A 17,622-nucleotide genomic window follows, 5' to 3' on the forward strand; every position below is an offset into this window, starting at 1 on the left:
ATTACACAGTGTTGCCTCTCTGTTAAGAAATAATTAAATATTTGAAGTACAGTTTGTTGTTTTCTTCTTAGGTTTATCGGCGGGGGCTTCAGGCAATACCTCTTAGTGTTGACCTTTGGATACATTACATAAACTTCTTAAAAGAAACCTTGGATGCTGGTGATCCTGAGACAAACAGTACAATAAGAGGGTATGTGAAAAGTTGATACTCAAATGTATTTAAAGATAGACATAAGTATTTAGATGTTGGTAATGCTTAGAACTACTCATGAAAGCCAAGCAGGAAGTTTTAACTTTCATACTTTTCTGCTATTTAAAAAAAAATTATACATGTAATAAATTTAGGTTTAGTTGTTAAAAAGTTGACATAAAAAAATCTCCTTCCATTCTATACCCCCTTTCCTTTATGCCCAGCCCCAACCCCTCTCATTGGTAGTGCCTTGATGTGTATTCTTTCAGATACGCATATATGCACATATTTAATTTTACATTCTGTTCTTTGACTTGTTTTTTTACTTAACAGAATGTTTTGGAATCTCTCCCTATCATATTTTTTTTAACCATTGCAGAAGTATTTTATAATGTCAAAGCGCTATATTTTGTTTGATAATAAATCTTTGTAGTAAACAGTGCTTCTGTTAACATTTATGTACAAAATGGTTTTATAGAATATCCTAGAAATGGAATGTGTCAGAGACAATATGCAATTATGTTTTATTGATTTGTTTCTTTGAAAATGGTATCAATTTTAGGGCCAGCAGATAGTTGTGGTGTTTAAGACACTGGATTCCACTTGGCCAGCTCCACAATTCGAGTCCTGGATCCACTGGCTTGAGAAACATGCCAGGTGGGGACCAGCATTTTAGCGTAATGGCTATGTAGCTGGACTCCCATGTAGTTGACCGCGGTTCAATTCCTGAACCTGGTGGCTTAAAACTCATGCCGAGCGCGTGTCTGTGTGTGCCCAGGATCCCGAGAGGATTATGGAAGAGAAGGGATTGTGGCGTGGCCATCCCCCGTGGGGGGTAATTTCTCGCTTTCTGTCTCTCTGTCTCTCTCTGTCTGTCTGGTGATTGTATGCACCCTATAGCAAAAACCTCTCAAAAAACAAAAAAAAAAAAAAAAAGAAACGTACTAGGTGCACGAGTATATGTGCCCAAAATTCCAAGAGGAGAATGGAGGAAAAGGGATTTTGGCATGGCTATCTTCCTGAGGGGTGATTTCTCACTTTCCCTCTTTTTGTCTCTCTCAGTCCGGAGTGTGCCTGTGCCCTATGACAAAAATCTAAAAAAACTAAATAAAAGTACAAAAAAAAGGGACCAGCAGTTTTTGTAATGGCTATGTCGCTGGACTCCCATGTAGTCGACCATGGTTTGAGTCCCCGACCCCTGGTGGCTTAAACTCAGGCCGGGAGCGTGTGCATGCAAGCCCAAGATCCTGAGAGGAGAATGGAGGAGAAGGGATTGCATTGTGGCCATCCCCCCGGGGGGGGGTGATTTCTCGCTTTCTGTCTCTCTTTCTCACCCTGACTTCCTGGCGAGCGTATGTGTACTATAGTAAAAAAAACCCCTAAAAAAAAATGGTATCAATTTATACTCCCACAGTGTCATTTCCCCACAATTATGTCCAACTTTTTAAAACTTTTAATGATATCTTTGTACAGTTTGCATGTTATCTAGCTTGCCTATCCTGATATTTCATCTTCTCATATATTTGTATAAACCACTTTTTATTGCTTTGTCATTATTTGCCCATTTTTCTATTGGATTATCTTTTTTTTCTTGATGATAGGATTTTGTTAATGTAGGTTTGTTTTGGGCTTTATTTGTTTTGTTTTTGCCATAGAGTGAGTGCTCTCACCAGAGAGACACACAGTGAGGGAAAGTGAGAAATCACCCCCAGGGGGTATGGCTACAAGAACGTCTCTTCTCTTTTACTCTCTTCCTGGGATTTTGGGCATTTGTGCACATGTGCTCAGTGCTAGCCTTAGAGAAACAGAAAAGGAAAGTAAGAAATCACTCCCCGGGGGATGGCTAGGCCGCAATCCCTTCTCCATTCTCTTCTTAGGATATTGGGAACATGTGTTTTTTAATTGGCAGGGTCTGGGACTCATACCTTGCAGTCAGTCACGTAGGATGCAGCTGCCGTAACCGCTATATCACCTCGTGTCCCAATCATTCTAAATCTGTCAGTATCTTTCATCACACTGTCCTATGTTTTATAGCTCTTTGTTTTCTTGGAGTTAATTATCCTCTCCTCCTTTCCCCCATTTTTCCTATTTATCTAGTTTTCTTTGAACATTTAAGCGTTTTGTACTGTTGAAAAATTTTGTATCATATAGCTTAAACATAGCTTTCCACATAATTAGACTTATCAGATAATCTTTTAAGTTCCATTTTTTTCCCTCTCTGTTTTGGTACTATCCCTCTTAGAACCCTCTTCTGGAACCTAGACTCATTGCTATTTTCTTGTTCTGCCATGCAAGTGGTACTGGAATTTTCTTAATCATAATTCTAAGAGGTGTGTTTACATCACTCCTGGGTTTCATGGCTCATTTGTTTGAAATTATTACACCCCATTCTTTCTTGACTTATGCTCAACTTTTAGAAAATTGTATCCTGTAACTTCTTGATCAAGGATGCTTGGGTCAAAAATAATATCCGGTAGGGTACAGAATGTTTTTTTCTTAGAGCTTTGTAGGCATGCTAGACTATTGTGTTAATATTGAGAAGTCTGAAACCATTCTTCTGAGTTTATATTTGTTTTGTTTTTAAGTTTTGCTGTAGGGTATGTGTGCTCACCAAAGAAAGAGGGAGTCCGGAGATTCCAGGGGAGCTGGCCACCACACAGTCCGTTCTCCTCCATTCTCTTCTCAGGATTTTGGGCACACATACACACACATACACCCAACGTATTTTTCAAGCGTCTGTGTCCAGGACTTGAACCATGCAGTCATCCATGTGGCATCCTACCACCTTAATTAAATCCACACCAAGACTGGTCCCTGAATTTCTTTCTATGATTTGGTTTTCTTTTATGTAAGCTTGTAGGATATTACCTTTATCTTTGATATAGATGCAGTTTGGTAATGTGGATTTTTTTTTCTCATTCCTTGTATTAGTGTATCTTTCAATCTGAACTGCTCATGTCCTTTTATTCTTAAAAACTTTATTATGGATATTCTTATTTTGATTGTTTCCTTCCCTAATTTTCTCTTTCCTTCCCTAATTTTCTCTTTGATTTTAATAGATATTGGACTTGCTGTTTTAATCATTTAATTTTCTTTTTCTCATTTTTCATTTCTTATGGCTTGTCTGGCTTTTTTTTTTTTTATTTTATGTTTTAAAAATCTTGTTGCAGGGCATGTACACATGCCAGAGAAAAACAGACAGAGAACAAAAAAAAAAGAAAGCACCCCTCACAGGGCATGGCCATGCCACAGTCCCCTCTGCATTTTCCTCTCAGGATTTTGGGCACACAAACACACACACCCAGTGTGTTTTTTAACCTGCCAGGTCCAGGACTCAATCCACAAAGTCAGCCATGTGGAATCTAGTCGCCTTAAATACCATGCCACTGGCTGGCCCTTTGTCTGACTTTGAAGTGTTTCCTTACCCTTGGATTTTGTGTATCCACTATCAGATTAATACTATCAAAGATTTTCTTATTCTTTGAATGCTTCTTATAGTGTCCTTTTCTGTTCTCATTTCATGACTAACTGTTTTATTGTTTATTTGAGGCTATTAAGGATAGGTGTTTTCTTCTGTTCTCAGAACTATTTTCTCAAAAGGTTTTTTTTTTTTTTACTTTTTGATCTATTCATATTAAAGATTAAATATTAGGAGCTGTGTGGAAGCTCTGTGTTTTGTGTGAGACATTGTCAGCTGTTCTGGAGGGCTTCACAGTAGAGTGAATCAGGTGGCTACTCAGGTTTTTGTAGGGAGACTCCCAGTGTTAATATCCTTATATCTCATTCCTGAGTCAAGCAGTTTCTTCAGAGAATGATCATATAAACTACCTTAGCTGATGGAATCCCATAGCTGGGCAGGAGATGGGGTTGGAGATTTCAGACAGTTTTTGTTGTTCTTTCCATAAGGTACATGTGCTATCTGGAAAGAGACAGAAAGTGAGAAATCATCCCTCCAAGAGGATGACCATGCCATAGTCCCTTCTCCATTCTCCTCTTGGGATTTTGAGCATACACATAAACTCGCTGGGCATGATTTTCTAGCCACTGGATCTGGAACTGCCATGTGGGAATCCAGTGCCTTAGACACCACGCCATGTACTGGTTCCATTTCTCACAGTTTATTAAGCAGATCTTCTAAACATTCTGTCTTTATTTCATTACTCTTCTCTCTCATACTTTTCTCACTTATATATTAATTTCCGAATCATTATGGGATTTTGTGAAGACAGTGACATATATTTTAGTCTCTTGAAACCCTTACACACAAATGTACAGACATATACACACCCACTCAATCTTTTTTTAAGAATTATTTTTATTTATTTATTATTTTTTCACATGAGTTTTGCCAGAGAAGGAGACAGAGACAGAGAGAGAGGGAGAGGGAGAGTGAGAAAGCAAGCCACCAATATATATATCAGTGTGTGTGTGTGTGTGTGTGTGTGTGTATAATTTTTTTTCTTTTTATTTATGTTGCTTATCATATAGAAATTTTTTTTTTAGAGAGAATTTTTTGCTTTAGGGCACATGCGCTTTCAAAAGAGACAGAAAGCAAGAAATCACCCCCTGGGGGGATAGCCATACTGCAGTCCCTTCTCTATTCTCTTCTCAGGATTTTGGGCACACATGCTGGGTGTAAGTTTCAAGCCTCTGAGTCTGGGATTCAAATCACAGTTGGCCATGTGGGAGTCCAGCAATGTGACCGTTACATCACCTGCTGCTCCCCGATTTTTTTTTTTTGTAAGAGATTTTTGCTATAGGTCACATGACTCTCCAAAGAGACAGAGACAGAAAGTGAGAAATTCCCCCCCACCCCATCCCAGGATGGCCACATCACAGTCCCTTCTTCTCCATTTTCCTCTTGGGATTTTGGGCATGCATGCATGTGCACCTGGCATGACTCTTAAGCCACCGAGGGACTCAAACTGCGGTCGACTCTGGAAGTCAAGTGACGTAAACATTACGCCATCTGTTGGTCTTCCAGAACTTGTTATAAAGATAGTTTTTAAATGTAGTTTAAACATAGTTTTAAACTACATTTAAATGTAGTTTTCAGCCTTTGGTGTCTGAGTTTTATGCTTTTTTTTGCCAAGAATATATACTTGTATTTTCTTCTAACTTTTTAATTGTATTTTTTAGTTATTCATTCATCTATCATTTAATTTGTATCCATAGACAGTAGCCTTTTATATATCTGTATTTATTGAGTAGTCTTCCCTTTTTGCATGGATTAAAATACCTCTCTAATCATATAGTAAATTTTCATACATCATTAGTCTGTTTTTGTTACTTGAGTTGAAAATCTGTTTTATGGTACTCTTTTCAAAATATTTTTCAATTTTGTATACTAGATGAATATTAGAATTTGATTTCCCCACTCAAAATTCATTAGAGCTTCAGGAGTATGTTAAAGTTGTAGGTTAAAGAGTGTTTTAATAATAAACTTTAATTATAGACTTTTAGAATTAGGGCATTTTGAAAATTTGAACATACATGTATACTTCTCTTTACCTCACAAGGCAGCTGAACCCCTTGTTGGAGAGTTAATTTTGCTAGGATATATTCCATATATAGAGGTAAAATTTTACTTCTTTGTGAATTATTTTAGTTTTGTCTTCTACCTGAAATGAATCTACAACGTCACTTGTTTCTTCTTCTTTTTATATTGATTAATTTTTTAAGATTGCCAGTGTGTATGTGTGCTTGCCAGAAAGTGACAGAGAGAAGAAAAAAGTACCCTTCAATGGGGCATGGTCATAACACAATCCCTTTTCCTCCAATTCTTGATACTGTTGGAATTTTGGGCGTGCACATTGTGTCTGGCGTATTTTTCAAGCTGATTGGGCTGGGATTTGAACTGTAGCCAGCCTTGTGGGATCCAGGTCCCCTGATCACTAGGTTATGTGACATCCACAACAGACATTTCAATTTTAACAAATATTTAAATGTCTGCTGTGTCACTCTTTGGTATACAGTGTGTACATTTTGCATTGTAATTTTTATGAGATAAAACTACTGTCAGGTTTCCAGCATATGCTTATAGCCCCAGCTACTCAGGAGTCTGAAGCATGAAGATCACAGTTCAAGACCAGCCTGGGAAACATAGTGATACTCTATCTTTAAAAAAAAGAAAATATGTGTAAAAAGTACATTTACCTATTTTCTTTATGTTTTCTCATTCTTTTTTTAATAGCAGCTATTATGTTTTTTGTTATTCCCTCTACATTTTAGTCCCAGCTTGCAAAGTAAGCATTTAAATATTTTTTAAATTTAGCATTATCTTCTGAATTTAGAAATAGTATTTTAAAAGTGAATTTATCTTGGAAGATTACTTAAGAGTAATTTAATTTTTCAGAACTTTTGAGCATGCTGTTCTAGCTGCAGGAACAGATTTCCGATCGGACAGACTGTGGGAAATGTACATAAACTGGGAAAATGAACAGGGAAACTTGAGAGAAGTTACAGCTATATATGATCGTATTCTTGGTATTCCAACACAGCTCTATAGTCATCATTTTCAGAGGTAGGTGGATAAATTCAATTTTTGAAATATCTTTGATTACTCAGGTAATAAATTCCTAGTATTGAGTGCAGTAGTAGGTTCTTCCATCTGCAGAAATATGTTCTGAGACCTCTTGGGCACATCTGAAACCACAGATAGTATTAAATTAAATCTATATTTACTGCTTTGTTTCTGATTTTATAACCAGAATACAGCATAGATACGGGCGACAAAAATTCATCTACTCTGAGAGCAGGATGGCATTGAAATTTCATCATGCTATTTAGAATTTGTGTAGTTTAAAGCTTATGAATTGTTTATTTCTGGAATCTTCTGTTTATTATTTTCTGACCACTACTGACTATGGGTAACTGAGATTGTGGAGGGCAAAACTATAGATAAGGCAGAAATACTGTATTATATCTCTGTTGATTGTTATGTCAGATTTCATTAGATAGAAAGAGGAATACATTTTCCTGCTGGATAATTACAATTTATCTACTTCTTAATTTTGATATTTTTGTCATGTACTTTGTGTGTACCATGTCTCATAGTTTTGAGAGTCATTACAGTATCGTTATTATTTCATACTGTATTAATGAAACTAACCAGAAAATATGTAAAAGTGGATGAGAACAAAAAGGAGACTGGAATTTTTAGAAACATTAGCAATTTAGAACAATGGGAAAGGGAAGCAAGAGATTGTGCAATCAGATACTTGGAAGAACATCAAGAAAGTGCAAACTCAGAAGCTAAGGAAGAAAGAAGGTTCTGAAGATATGGTTAACTACCTTAAGTACCTAAGATGTTATTAGGATAGAGACTGTATTACATGTAAAATGTAATTGGTGACTTTAATTACAACAGTTTCATCAGAATGTTGAGTACGTACATATAGACTGAGAAATAATGAGTGGTGAGTGAGAACAAGCTGCTAATGTTTGTTACCATTTTTGAATGACTACTTAAGATTGAAATAAGGATTACCATATTTAATCTTAATGTAACGTTGAAAAATGAGCAGGCAAACTTGAGAGATATTACAGCTATACATTATATAAGTATAGATGATTATCCTATTTTACAGATGAGGAAACTAAGATATAAAGAAGGGAAACATTCCCTTAAATCAGATAGCCAGTAATTGCAGAACTGAGGTTTGAATTTATGCCTGTCATACCTTCTCTATTCTACTGCAAAGGGAGGAAGAAAATGACAATGTTAAATGGTAGATTTTTACTTTCAAAAGGAAGAAGAAACAGTATGACATTTTGGTTTCTTGCATTAAATGAGAAGTATTTTTGAAAGTATGTGTAGTAGGAATTTAACCTGGGATCTAAATTATGATTTTAATATTGTGCTTATACTTTTATCATCTTCTTTTAGATTTAAAGAACATGTACAGAATAACTTGCCTAGAGATCTTTTAACTGGTGAACAGTTTATTCAGCTGCGAAGAGAATTAGCTTCCGTCAATGGACATAGTGGTGATGATGGTCCTCCTGGTGATGATCTGCCTTCGGGAATTGAAGATATAACTGATCCAGCAAAGGTAACTGTACTTACTCAAAAGTCCTTTAGTGCACAAGAAACTAGGCTTTGTATCCCTTGACTTACATGTGAGGAACATTGATAAATATGACTTGGAACTTGTTTAGAGTTAATTCCAGACAAAGGCAAGTGAGGAGGTTCTTTAGCTGTTACTGTTTTGAATAAAGATTTAAGGCAAAGAAATAGAAATACCTTAAATAAAGATTTAAGGCAAAGGATCTATTTTACTATGAGATATCTGGAATTAGTTTATTTTGGCTAGATTGTGATTTATTGGTTGTGGTCTAAGGAAAAAAGCCCTTAAGAATGGTTTATCATTTGATGGCCGGCAAGTGGTGTGGTGATTAAAGGCACTGAATTCCCACATGGCCAACTGTGGTTGGAGTCTTGGACCTGGTGGCTTTCTTTCTTTCTTTCTTTCTCTCTCTCTCTCTCTCTCTCTCTCTTTCTGAGTGGTTTATTAGAGGGCCGGTAGGTGGCGTGGTGGTTAAAGGCACTAGATTTCCACATGGCCAACCGTGGTTGGAGTCTTGGACCTGGTGGCTTGCTTTCTTTCTCCCTATCTCTCTTTCTCTCTCTGTCTGGTCAAATTAAAAAAGTAATAATAACAAATTGAATTAAATAAATAAATCTTTAAAACAAAGAGTGGTTTATTAGAAAGTTATAAATTTTAGTGTTGTTAACTGAACTTTGCACATAATTGTTAACAGTTAAAAACCTCCCAGTATTCTAAGACCAACATGTATCTATGGGTAATACTTAAGTATAAGAAGCAGTAATGTTGAAAAACTTTAGCATGTGACTTGTGAGATTTAATGTTTTTCCTTTTTTTCCCCAAGCTAATTACTGAAATAGAAAACATGAGACACAGAATCATTGAGATTCATCAAGAGATGTTTAATTATAATGAACATGAAGTTAGTAAAAGATGGACATTTGAAGAAGGTGTAAGTGTTTTTATTTATAACAATTCTTAAAATATAAAGATAGTATTTTTCTTTCAGTTTTGATGGCAATGTCTCCATTGTTTTCTGTTTGTCTGTAGTTTACTTTTTGCTGTAGGGCACATATGGCACATATGTTCACCAGAGAGAGAGAGAAAGTGAGAGATCCCATCACAAGGGGGGAAGTAGCCATGCCACAGTCCTTTCTTCATTCTCCTCTTGGGAATTTGGGCATGCACGCATACATGCTTTGCATGTTTTTAAAGCCACCAGGTTTGGGACTCAAAACATGCACTTAGCTATGTGGGATCCAGGTGCCTTAACCACCATAAGACCTGGCCTGGCTCTTTTACCATTCTTGTTTTTGCATGTTTAAATAATAACTAAAGATGTTCATCTCATTTGTTACTATTATCAGTTTTCAGTTACCGATTTTATCATTTTCCATGATCAATTTTAGAATCCTGTTGAATTCAGACATACTTGAATTACAAGATGACTACTGAATAATTTTATTTCATTTGTTTATTTTTTTAGAGGTTTTTGCTATAGGGTGCGTGCGCTCACCAGAAAGACAGAGACAGAGACAGAAAGCGAGAAATCACTCCCCAGTGGAGATGGCCACGCCGCCATCCCTTCTCCTCCATTCGCCTCTCGGAATCTGGGGCACGCACGCACATGCGCCCAGCGTGAGTTTAAGCCACTGGGTCTGGGACTCGAACCACGGTCAACTACATGGGAGTTCAGCAACATAGCCATTATGCTAACTGCTGGTCCCTAATTTTATTTTAACTGTGCAGTTTTTTTAAAATCAGTGTTTTTTACTTTGGCTTTACATACAGTAAAATGCACCCATTTAAGGTAGAGAGTAAAATATGTTCATTCTCTATAGTTTAAATTCTTTTTTTTTTTTTTTTTTTTGAGAGGTCTTCGCTCTAGGGCGTGTGTGCTCGCCAGACAGAGAGAGACATAGAGACAGAAAGCGAGAAATCACCCCCCAGGGGGATGGTCACACCGCAATTCCTGCTCCATTCTTTTCTCGGGATCTTGGGCACGCACACACATGCGCCCGGTGTGAGTTTTAAGCCATTGGGTCCGGGACGCGAACCGCGGTCGACTACGTGGGTGTCTGGTGACATAACCATTACACTAATTGCTGGTTCCCTAATTCTTTCTTTTTTTGGGTAAACATATAATTCATATGCCATACAGTTCACCCATGAAAATATACAACAGTTCTTGGTATATTCACAGATCCCACCATCACTACAGCCAATATTAGAATGTTCTCATCACTTCCCCCATAATAATGAATAACGGGGACCACCAAATGTCATAATGGTTACTTCACTGGACTCCCACGTAGTCAACCACAGTTTGAGTCCCAGACCCGGCAGCTTAAAATTCACCAGGCATGTGTGTGTGTCCCCAGAATCCTGAGAGGAGCATTGAGGAGAAAGGATTGCAGCATGGTCATCCTCCAGGGGTGGGGAAGCAGGGTAATTTCTCACTTTCTGTCTCTCTGGCTCTCTAGTAAGGGCATGGACCCTATAGCTAATATCCCTCTTTTTTTTTTTTTTACAAAAAGAATTACCCTATCCTTTAACTGTCACCACTCTCCCTTCTGAGATGTCTAATCTTGCTGCAGTAAGGTACCATTAATGTACGTTTTGATTTTATAGATTTCCCTAGAATGGTTTTTCATTTGAATAGAATTGTATACTGTGTGGTCTTTTATGGCCATATGATCTGGCTGTAAAATGTATATTAACAGGGTGTAGTGGTTAGGGGTGCTGGACTCCCACATGGCCTACCGTGGTTTTGAGTCTGGGACCTGATGGCTTGCTTTTGCACTTACCATCTCTCTGTTTCTCTCATTCTTTTCTTTTAGTCCAATTAAAATAAGTAAATAAAACAATTCTTTCAAAAATACATATTAATAAGTATACATTTTTTAATGAATAACCTCATCAGTACAGTACACAGTGTAACTACCACAACAGATTAATAAAACAAAATATAGAACTATTCTCTTACCTGGAAAGGTCTCCTTGACCTCCTTCCAGTCAGTACATCCCACCCCACTCCTAACCCCAAGCAGCTACTGATCTGTTTTTGTCTCTATAATATAATTGTTCAATTTTAAAATCTCAGTGAAGAATAAAATATTAAGCTGTATAATTTTGTTAAAATGACTGAATAAATATGAAATGAATTCTATTCTATTCGTGAAGACTAAGGATTGAAAAATGTTGATTATTAATTTTGTAATTTTTAATTTTATTATTTTGTTATTGATTTGCTTTCATTGCCACATCATAATTTTATTATAGATTAAAAGACCTTATTTTCATGTGAAGCCATTGGAAAAGGCACAGCTAAAAAACTGGAAAGAATATTTAGAATTTGAAATTGAAAATGGAACTCATGAACGTGTTGTGGTTCTGTTTGAAAGATGTGTCATATCATGTGCCCTCTATGAGGAGTTTTGGATTAAGGTAAGAAAATTACCTACTCAAACTTGGCTATATTATAAACATTGATCTAGTGACTAACCTTTTTTGTACTTCTGTTGAATGTTGTTCATATAACTATATCTGTTGCATTAGGAGATGGTCTGCTTGCAACCAGATTTGACTGCTGCATATGCCAACCTCGTTGCCTCTCTTCGTCCTTCCTTACAGAAACTAGTCTAGTGGTTCAATAAAGGTGCTGAATGGGTTTAAAATAGAATTTTATCGTTCTGTCACATATTTAATGATTTGTTCAACTGTAAATTATTCAATATTTCCTCTTTTCTGTATATAGTATGCCAAGTACATGGAAAACCATAGCATTGAAGGAGTGAGGCATGTCTTCAGCAGAGCTTGTACTATACATCTTCCAAAGAAACCCATGGTGCATATGCTTTGGGCAGCATTTGAGGAACAGCAGGGTAAGAATAAGGATATTTAATTGATATTTTTTGGAGGGATTTTTAAAAGTTATTTCAGGATAAAATTTACAGGAATTGAGTGATGAAACACAAGCAGAATTTGGCAAACATTTTCTGTAAGAAGTCAGATTTTGAGTATCATAGGCTTTGTAGGCCAAATGATTTTTTTTTTTTTAGTTCTGCTATTAAATAGTGTAAGAGCATCCTCAGGCAATACATTACAAATGGCTGTTTTCCACTTTAAAAAACAGATGCGGAATGCTTGAATGCTGGGTGTAGCTCATGAGTTGTTGTTTGCCAATATGTAGGGTAAAGGCTATTCTGTAAATTCAATCAAATGCATAAAGACTTATTACTATTTCTAGGTAATATTAATGAAGCCAGGAATATCTTGAGAACATTTGAAGAATGTGTTCTAGGACTGGCAATGGTTCGTTTGCGAAGAGTAAGTTTAGAACGGCGGCATGGCAATTTGGAAGAAGCCGAACATTTGCTTCAGGATGCCATTAAGAATGCCAAGTCAAATAATGAATCATCATTTTATGCTATCAAACTAGCCCGACATCTGTTCAAAATACAAAAAAATATTCCAAAGTCAAGAAAGGTGCTTTTGGAAGCAATGGAAAGAGACAAAGTATGTATCTCTGTTGTTTAGACTATCTTCCAAAAATAAAGAGTGGTCAATTTTCCCCCCCACTTTTGGCAACTGTGATGAAAGATTTGGTCTGTATGTAATATATTTATTACTAAATGTGGACAACAGTCCCTCTAAACTGACGTTGCCATTTGCAATTTTTTTTTTTTTCCAAATTACTTTGAATTACAATTTGAGAAACATAAGATTATTGGGTTAAAAAGTGTTGTAGACACATGATACTTTGTTTTCCCTTCAGAAATTTTACTATTAAGTAGAACAGAGGGACCTGGGAGAACAATATAATAAACAAAGGCAAATTAGTTACCTATATTGTGACAAATGTAGCAGTGAGATGATTTTCTTTTCCCAAGGTTGCTTTTTTTTTTTTTTGGTATCAATTGATAAAAGGCAGTATATAGGAAATTTCTCATTTTCTATGTTTTATACCAGTTTGCTTCAAGCAGCTGTTTATTTACAGAAAGATTTAAATTATTAGAGCTGTAGAGATAATTTTTTTGTTTTATTTTCTAATTGTTATGGTAGGCTAAGTTATATTAAATCCATAAAAAGATACAATCTCAATTTATAGGCATTTAACAATTTGGATAGTTTGGGAGATGCTTCCTGTCACTTCCTGTCAGTTTACTAGTAGTTTTTTCAGCCTTTTAGATATATTTTGAAAATTTTAACGTGAACTTTATTTTAACTCAGTGTTCAATATTAAATTTCTCAAATGAAGACCTCAAAATTAAGGCATTTTAAATATTTGTGCTCTAATCAAACTATTTTAGAATTATTAATTGATACTGCTTTTTACACAGGAGAACACAAAGTTACACCTCAATTTACTTGAAATGGAGTATAGTGGTGACCTCAAACAAAATGAAGAAAATATCTTAAATTGTTTTGACAAAGCTATACATGGTTCGTTACCTATTAAAATGAGAATTACATTTTCTCAGAGAAAAGTGGAATTTCTTGAAGATTTTGGTTCAGATGTTAATAAGTAAGATCTTAATTATATTATTTATTTAAATGCTAAATAAGCATTGAGATTTTTGGATGGGATTTGATGATTACATTGTTCAGTTTAAAAATGTTTGCTAGGTTACGTTTTCCTCAGATATGTCTGGGAGTAAATTTAATTTGTAAATGTATGTGTGCTTAACATGAGGACATAAAATCTTTCCTTCAAAATGGTTTTCCCAGTTTTAGAATAATTTATACCCCCCAAAAAGAATAATTTATACCATGAATAAATGAGACCAGACAGGAAGCAGCAATCCTGTGAAAAGGAACTAGGATAAGGATTAAGTCCCAAAACACATGAACATTTAATGTATAGTTCAGCAAAGGTAGTCGGGGAATAGGAATGTCATTTTATCAGAGACTGGAAAAAAGGACTGATATTGCCTAATAGCGTCATCTTCCTGCAGTGTAAAAGGTGAGCGTGATTTCATATAGGGGATTTTGGAAAAGGACAAGTTTAAGATTCGAAATTGCTTAACAGAAAGAGTAGAAATGCTGGTTAGAGCATTGCTGAAGTTCCCTTAAGGAAATATCCCAGTGTCTTATATTTGTGCCTTTTCTAATTACTCTAATTTGGGTTTCCATTGAAACCACTGTACATAATCTGAGAAATTGTATCTTTGTATTTACATGTATTTTTGATGACTATGTAAAATTTAGTTAAACTAGTATTAGGAACAGCTGGTATTGAGTGGCATGACTGTAAATGTTTTAGATTATCTAATGTGAAAGTCATAGCAGTATAATGAGTGGTATGGGTACTGTTCTTTTAATAAATGAAGAGAATTAAAGAGATTAGTCATTTTTCCAAGATCACATACCTATTGCATTACAAAGCTAGGATTAGAACCTAGTTCAGAATATGCTCTAGTTACTTCATGTGCTATGTTTAGTGTCTCCTGTTTGTTTTGCACCAAAAACAGTATATAAAAGAAATAATTTTAGCTTTTAGTCTAGTTGGATGATAGGATCAGAGAAAGGACGTAAGTATATGAGGTAGCATTTAACTATATTAAGGCTGTGATTTTTGTGGCTCAGAATGGATTTGTCAGGCTTTATGAACTGGATATAGAATATTAGGTTAAAGAGGGCACAGTGGTAGAGAGGCATGTTAGTTTATACAAAAGGAGTACCTGCTTGATTGGTGGGTTTTGTGCAGCAGTGGAAGTGTGTTCTTTATTGTGCTGCACCTTGGAGGCTGGACCGAGCTCAAATTACATGCAGTAGGCAGTTAACAGCAGCAAGCTATTGGAGTTTTGACCTATGAAATTAAATGGTATATCATTTTAATTTGGCAGACACGTAAGAGATTCAACACAGATCTCATTCAGGCCCTTGCTGGTATAAGTATGGAAGGTCTGAGTGTCAGAAAGTGTCAAAAAGTGTCAGAAAGTTCTGAGTGTCAGTGTCTGAATATAGTTAAAATTTTAAAAGGGAACAATATGAGTAATAAAAACCATTTAGAAATTTATGTAGTCACTTTACATAAAACACCTTAAAGTCGTTACAGTTTAGTATTTGATATTCTAGAGGGTTTTTCTTCTTTCCTTTCAGACTTCTGAATGCTTATGATGAACATCAAACACTCCTAAAAGAACAGGATTCTTTAAAAAGGAAAGCAGAAAATGGGTATGTTACTTCTTGTTCAAACCACAAGTGATGCTTAAAAGACGACTTTTCATTGTGCATATGCCAGCTAGCTATTTATTTATTTGTTCGTTTTTGGAGGTTTTTTTTTTTGGCTATAGGATGCGTGCGCTCGCCAGAAAGACAGAGACAGACAGACAGAAAGCTAGAAATCACCCTCCATGGGGGATGGCCATGCCACAATCCCTTCTCTTTCTGGGATCTCGGGTATGCACGCACACGTGCCCAACTTGAGTTTAAGCCACCGGGTCTGGGACTTGAATTGTGGTCAACTACATAGGAGTCCAGCAACATAGCTATTATGCCAACTGCTGGTCTTGCCTTTCTTTTATTTTTTTTTCCAATTGCCAGAAGGCACATGTACTTGCCAGAGAGAAATGGGAAGCAGTCTCCAGTAGGGTGTGGTCCTATTGCAATTTATTTTATTCCATTTCACCATTCTGTTAGGATTTAGGGCATGCATGTTTTTCAAACATGTCAAGGCTAAGACTCAGACCACTGTTGGCTATGTGGGATCCAGCTCAATTAAGCCCTAGGCTTTGGAGCTGGCCCTCTAACAGTCTTTAAATACAAATTTTAAGTGTTATGTGTTTGTTTTGTTAATTTAAATGCCTTATTTTCATGATTTGGTTGTGGAATGGTATATACCACAACAGTAAAAGAAAAAAAAAAAAAGTCATGGACAATTCAGTGTATACTACCAAAAAAGAATTATTGAATGTACATATCATGTTTGAAGTTGAATAAGATGTCTCCGTCCTTGATTTAATTATTATACAATGTATGAATGCTTTGAAAAACTATATGGTACCCCTCAAAGACATACAGTGATTAAATTTAAACCAGAAATCACAATAAAAAGATATAAAATTAATAGTTGGTAACTCTAGTAAAAATAAATGTACATAGGTAACATTCATCCATTAAAGTTCTTTTCTTTGGGAATTTTCAACATTTCCACTTTGACATTTTATGTAGATCAGACGAACCAGAGGAAAAGAAAGCACATACAGAAGATACAAGTCAGTCATCTACGCAGATGATCGATGGTGATTTACAGGCAAATCAAGCTGCATATAACTACAGTGCCTGGTATCAGGTGAGTCCAGATAGTTAAAATTCTTCGTTCACAGATGTTTTTAGCAACATACATTAAAGTAGTATTTTTGGAAAACAACTTTGTGTTTTTGATATATATTGTCTTTGCGGTTAATTCTGGGAATGTCAACAGTAAATAAATGCTTATTCTTAAAATGTGCCTGCTTTAATTTTTATATATGAAACTTTGCCATAGTTTTAGTATGCTAACATATTACTTTTTCTTTTCAGTACAATTATCAGAATCCTTGGAATTATGGACAATATTATCCTCCTCCTCCAACCTGATGGAAAAAAATGTACAATGAAGTGTGAGAAAAGTATGAAATTATTTTTTTTTAAATGAGGGATGTAAACATAGCATAAGCTTGTGGTATTTGGTAACGTCTTCCCTGTTTCTGTGTAACATGATTTGTTTTTAGTAATAGGGGAAAATGTCAATAAGTAGCTCACCACAGATACTATTTCCTACCATTTATAAAGTTTACTTTTTATTGAAGAACTATTTTTTTGATTTTTGCATTAAGTGGTCTAGAATTCTTTTGCAATGCATTTGCAACAGAGTTTTGTAGCCTTAAGAGTAGGAAAAAATATACTGACTGCAAATCATGTCAGTATAGTGTAAGATTCTGAAAACACATAAGGGCTGGTTACCAAGGATTTACCTCCTCTATAAAAAAACAGGCCTTTGCTAAGGTTGTATGTGTGTTTCAGTTTTACTTGTGAATTTGGATCAAAGGGCAGATACACTATTAAAGTACATTGCCTTGGAATAGAGATTATAACTAAGAAAATGGAATGTTTGCATCCCTTTAAAAAATGAAAATCATATCAGAAGTATATTGTTTCAGGAGACTTTGTATTTAGGATATTCATGTAAAACTTGTGAGCAAGCTTTCATTTTGATCAAACTGATCATCTTCATTTTTGTAATAAAACTGAAGACTCATCCAGTAATTGTTTATGAATTTATTTGGGTGGCGTCAACTAATGATACTAACTTTATATTCACCGTTATTAATGATTCATTGTTATTCAGTGCATTATCCTCAAGTTAGCTATTAGCCAAAATTTCTTAAGAACTTTTAG

At 35.6% G+C, this 17,622-nt stretch overlaps 1 protein-coding gene and 1 non-coding gene across 7 annotated transcripts in view; both read left to right on the forward strand.

The window, feature by feature from the left end:
• PRPF39 (pre-mRNA processing factor 39) overlaps nucleotides 1-17,482 on the forward strand; it is a 37,927-nt gene extending 20,445 nt beyond the window's left edge. For all 6 annotated transcript variants that reach the window (XM_006160600.3, XM_014592449.2, XM_027776643.1 and 3 more), the window contains 11 exons: nucleotides 72-190; nucleotides 6,546-6,713; nucleotides 8,079-8,244; nucleotides 9,083-9,190; nucleotides 11,521-11,685; nucleotides 11,996-12,122; nucleotides 12,488-12,756; nucleotides 13,581-13,765; nucleotides 15,343-15,417; nucleotides 16,414-16,534; nucleotides 16,765-17,482. In XM_006160600.3, the coding sequence (XP_006160662.1) occupies nucleotides 72-190; nucleotides 6,546-6,713; nucleotides 8,079-8,244; nucleotides 9,083-9,190; nucleotides 11,521-11,685; nucleotides 11,996-12,122; nucleotides 12,488-12,756; nucleotides 13,581-13,765; nucleotides 15,343-15,417; nucleotides 16,414-16,534; nucleotides 16,765-16,821 (1,560 nt within the window). In that variant the 3' untranslated portion in view covers nucleotides 16,822-17,482. The remainder of the gene's footprint in view (nucleotides 1-71; nucleotides 191-6,545; nucleotides 6,714-8,078; nucleotides 8,245-9,082; nucleotides 9,191-11,520; nucleotides 11,686-11,995; nucleotides 12,123-12,487; nucleotides 12,757-13,580; nucleotides 13,766-15,342; nucleotides 15,418-16,413; nucleotides 16,535-16,764) is intronic.
• On the forward strand, nucleotides 12,823-12,907 carry LOC114010058 (small nucleolar RNA SNORD127). Its single transcript, XR_003551446.1, has one exon. It is a non-coding gene; the product is annotated as a small nucleolar RNA SNORD127 (small nucleolar RNA).
• Nucleotides 17,483-17,622: the final 140 nt, after the last annotated feature.

Source organism: Tupaia chinensis, unplaced genomic scaffold (genome assembly GCF_000334495.1).
Source record: "Tupaia chinensis unplaced genomic scaffold, TupChi_1.0 Scaffold000691_1, whole genome shotgun sequence".
Classification (NCBI taxonomy): domain Eukaryota; kingdom Metazoa; phylum Chordata; class Mammalia; order Scandentia; family Tupaiidae; genus Tupaia; species Tupaia belangeri.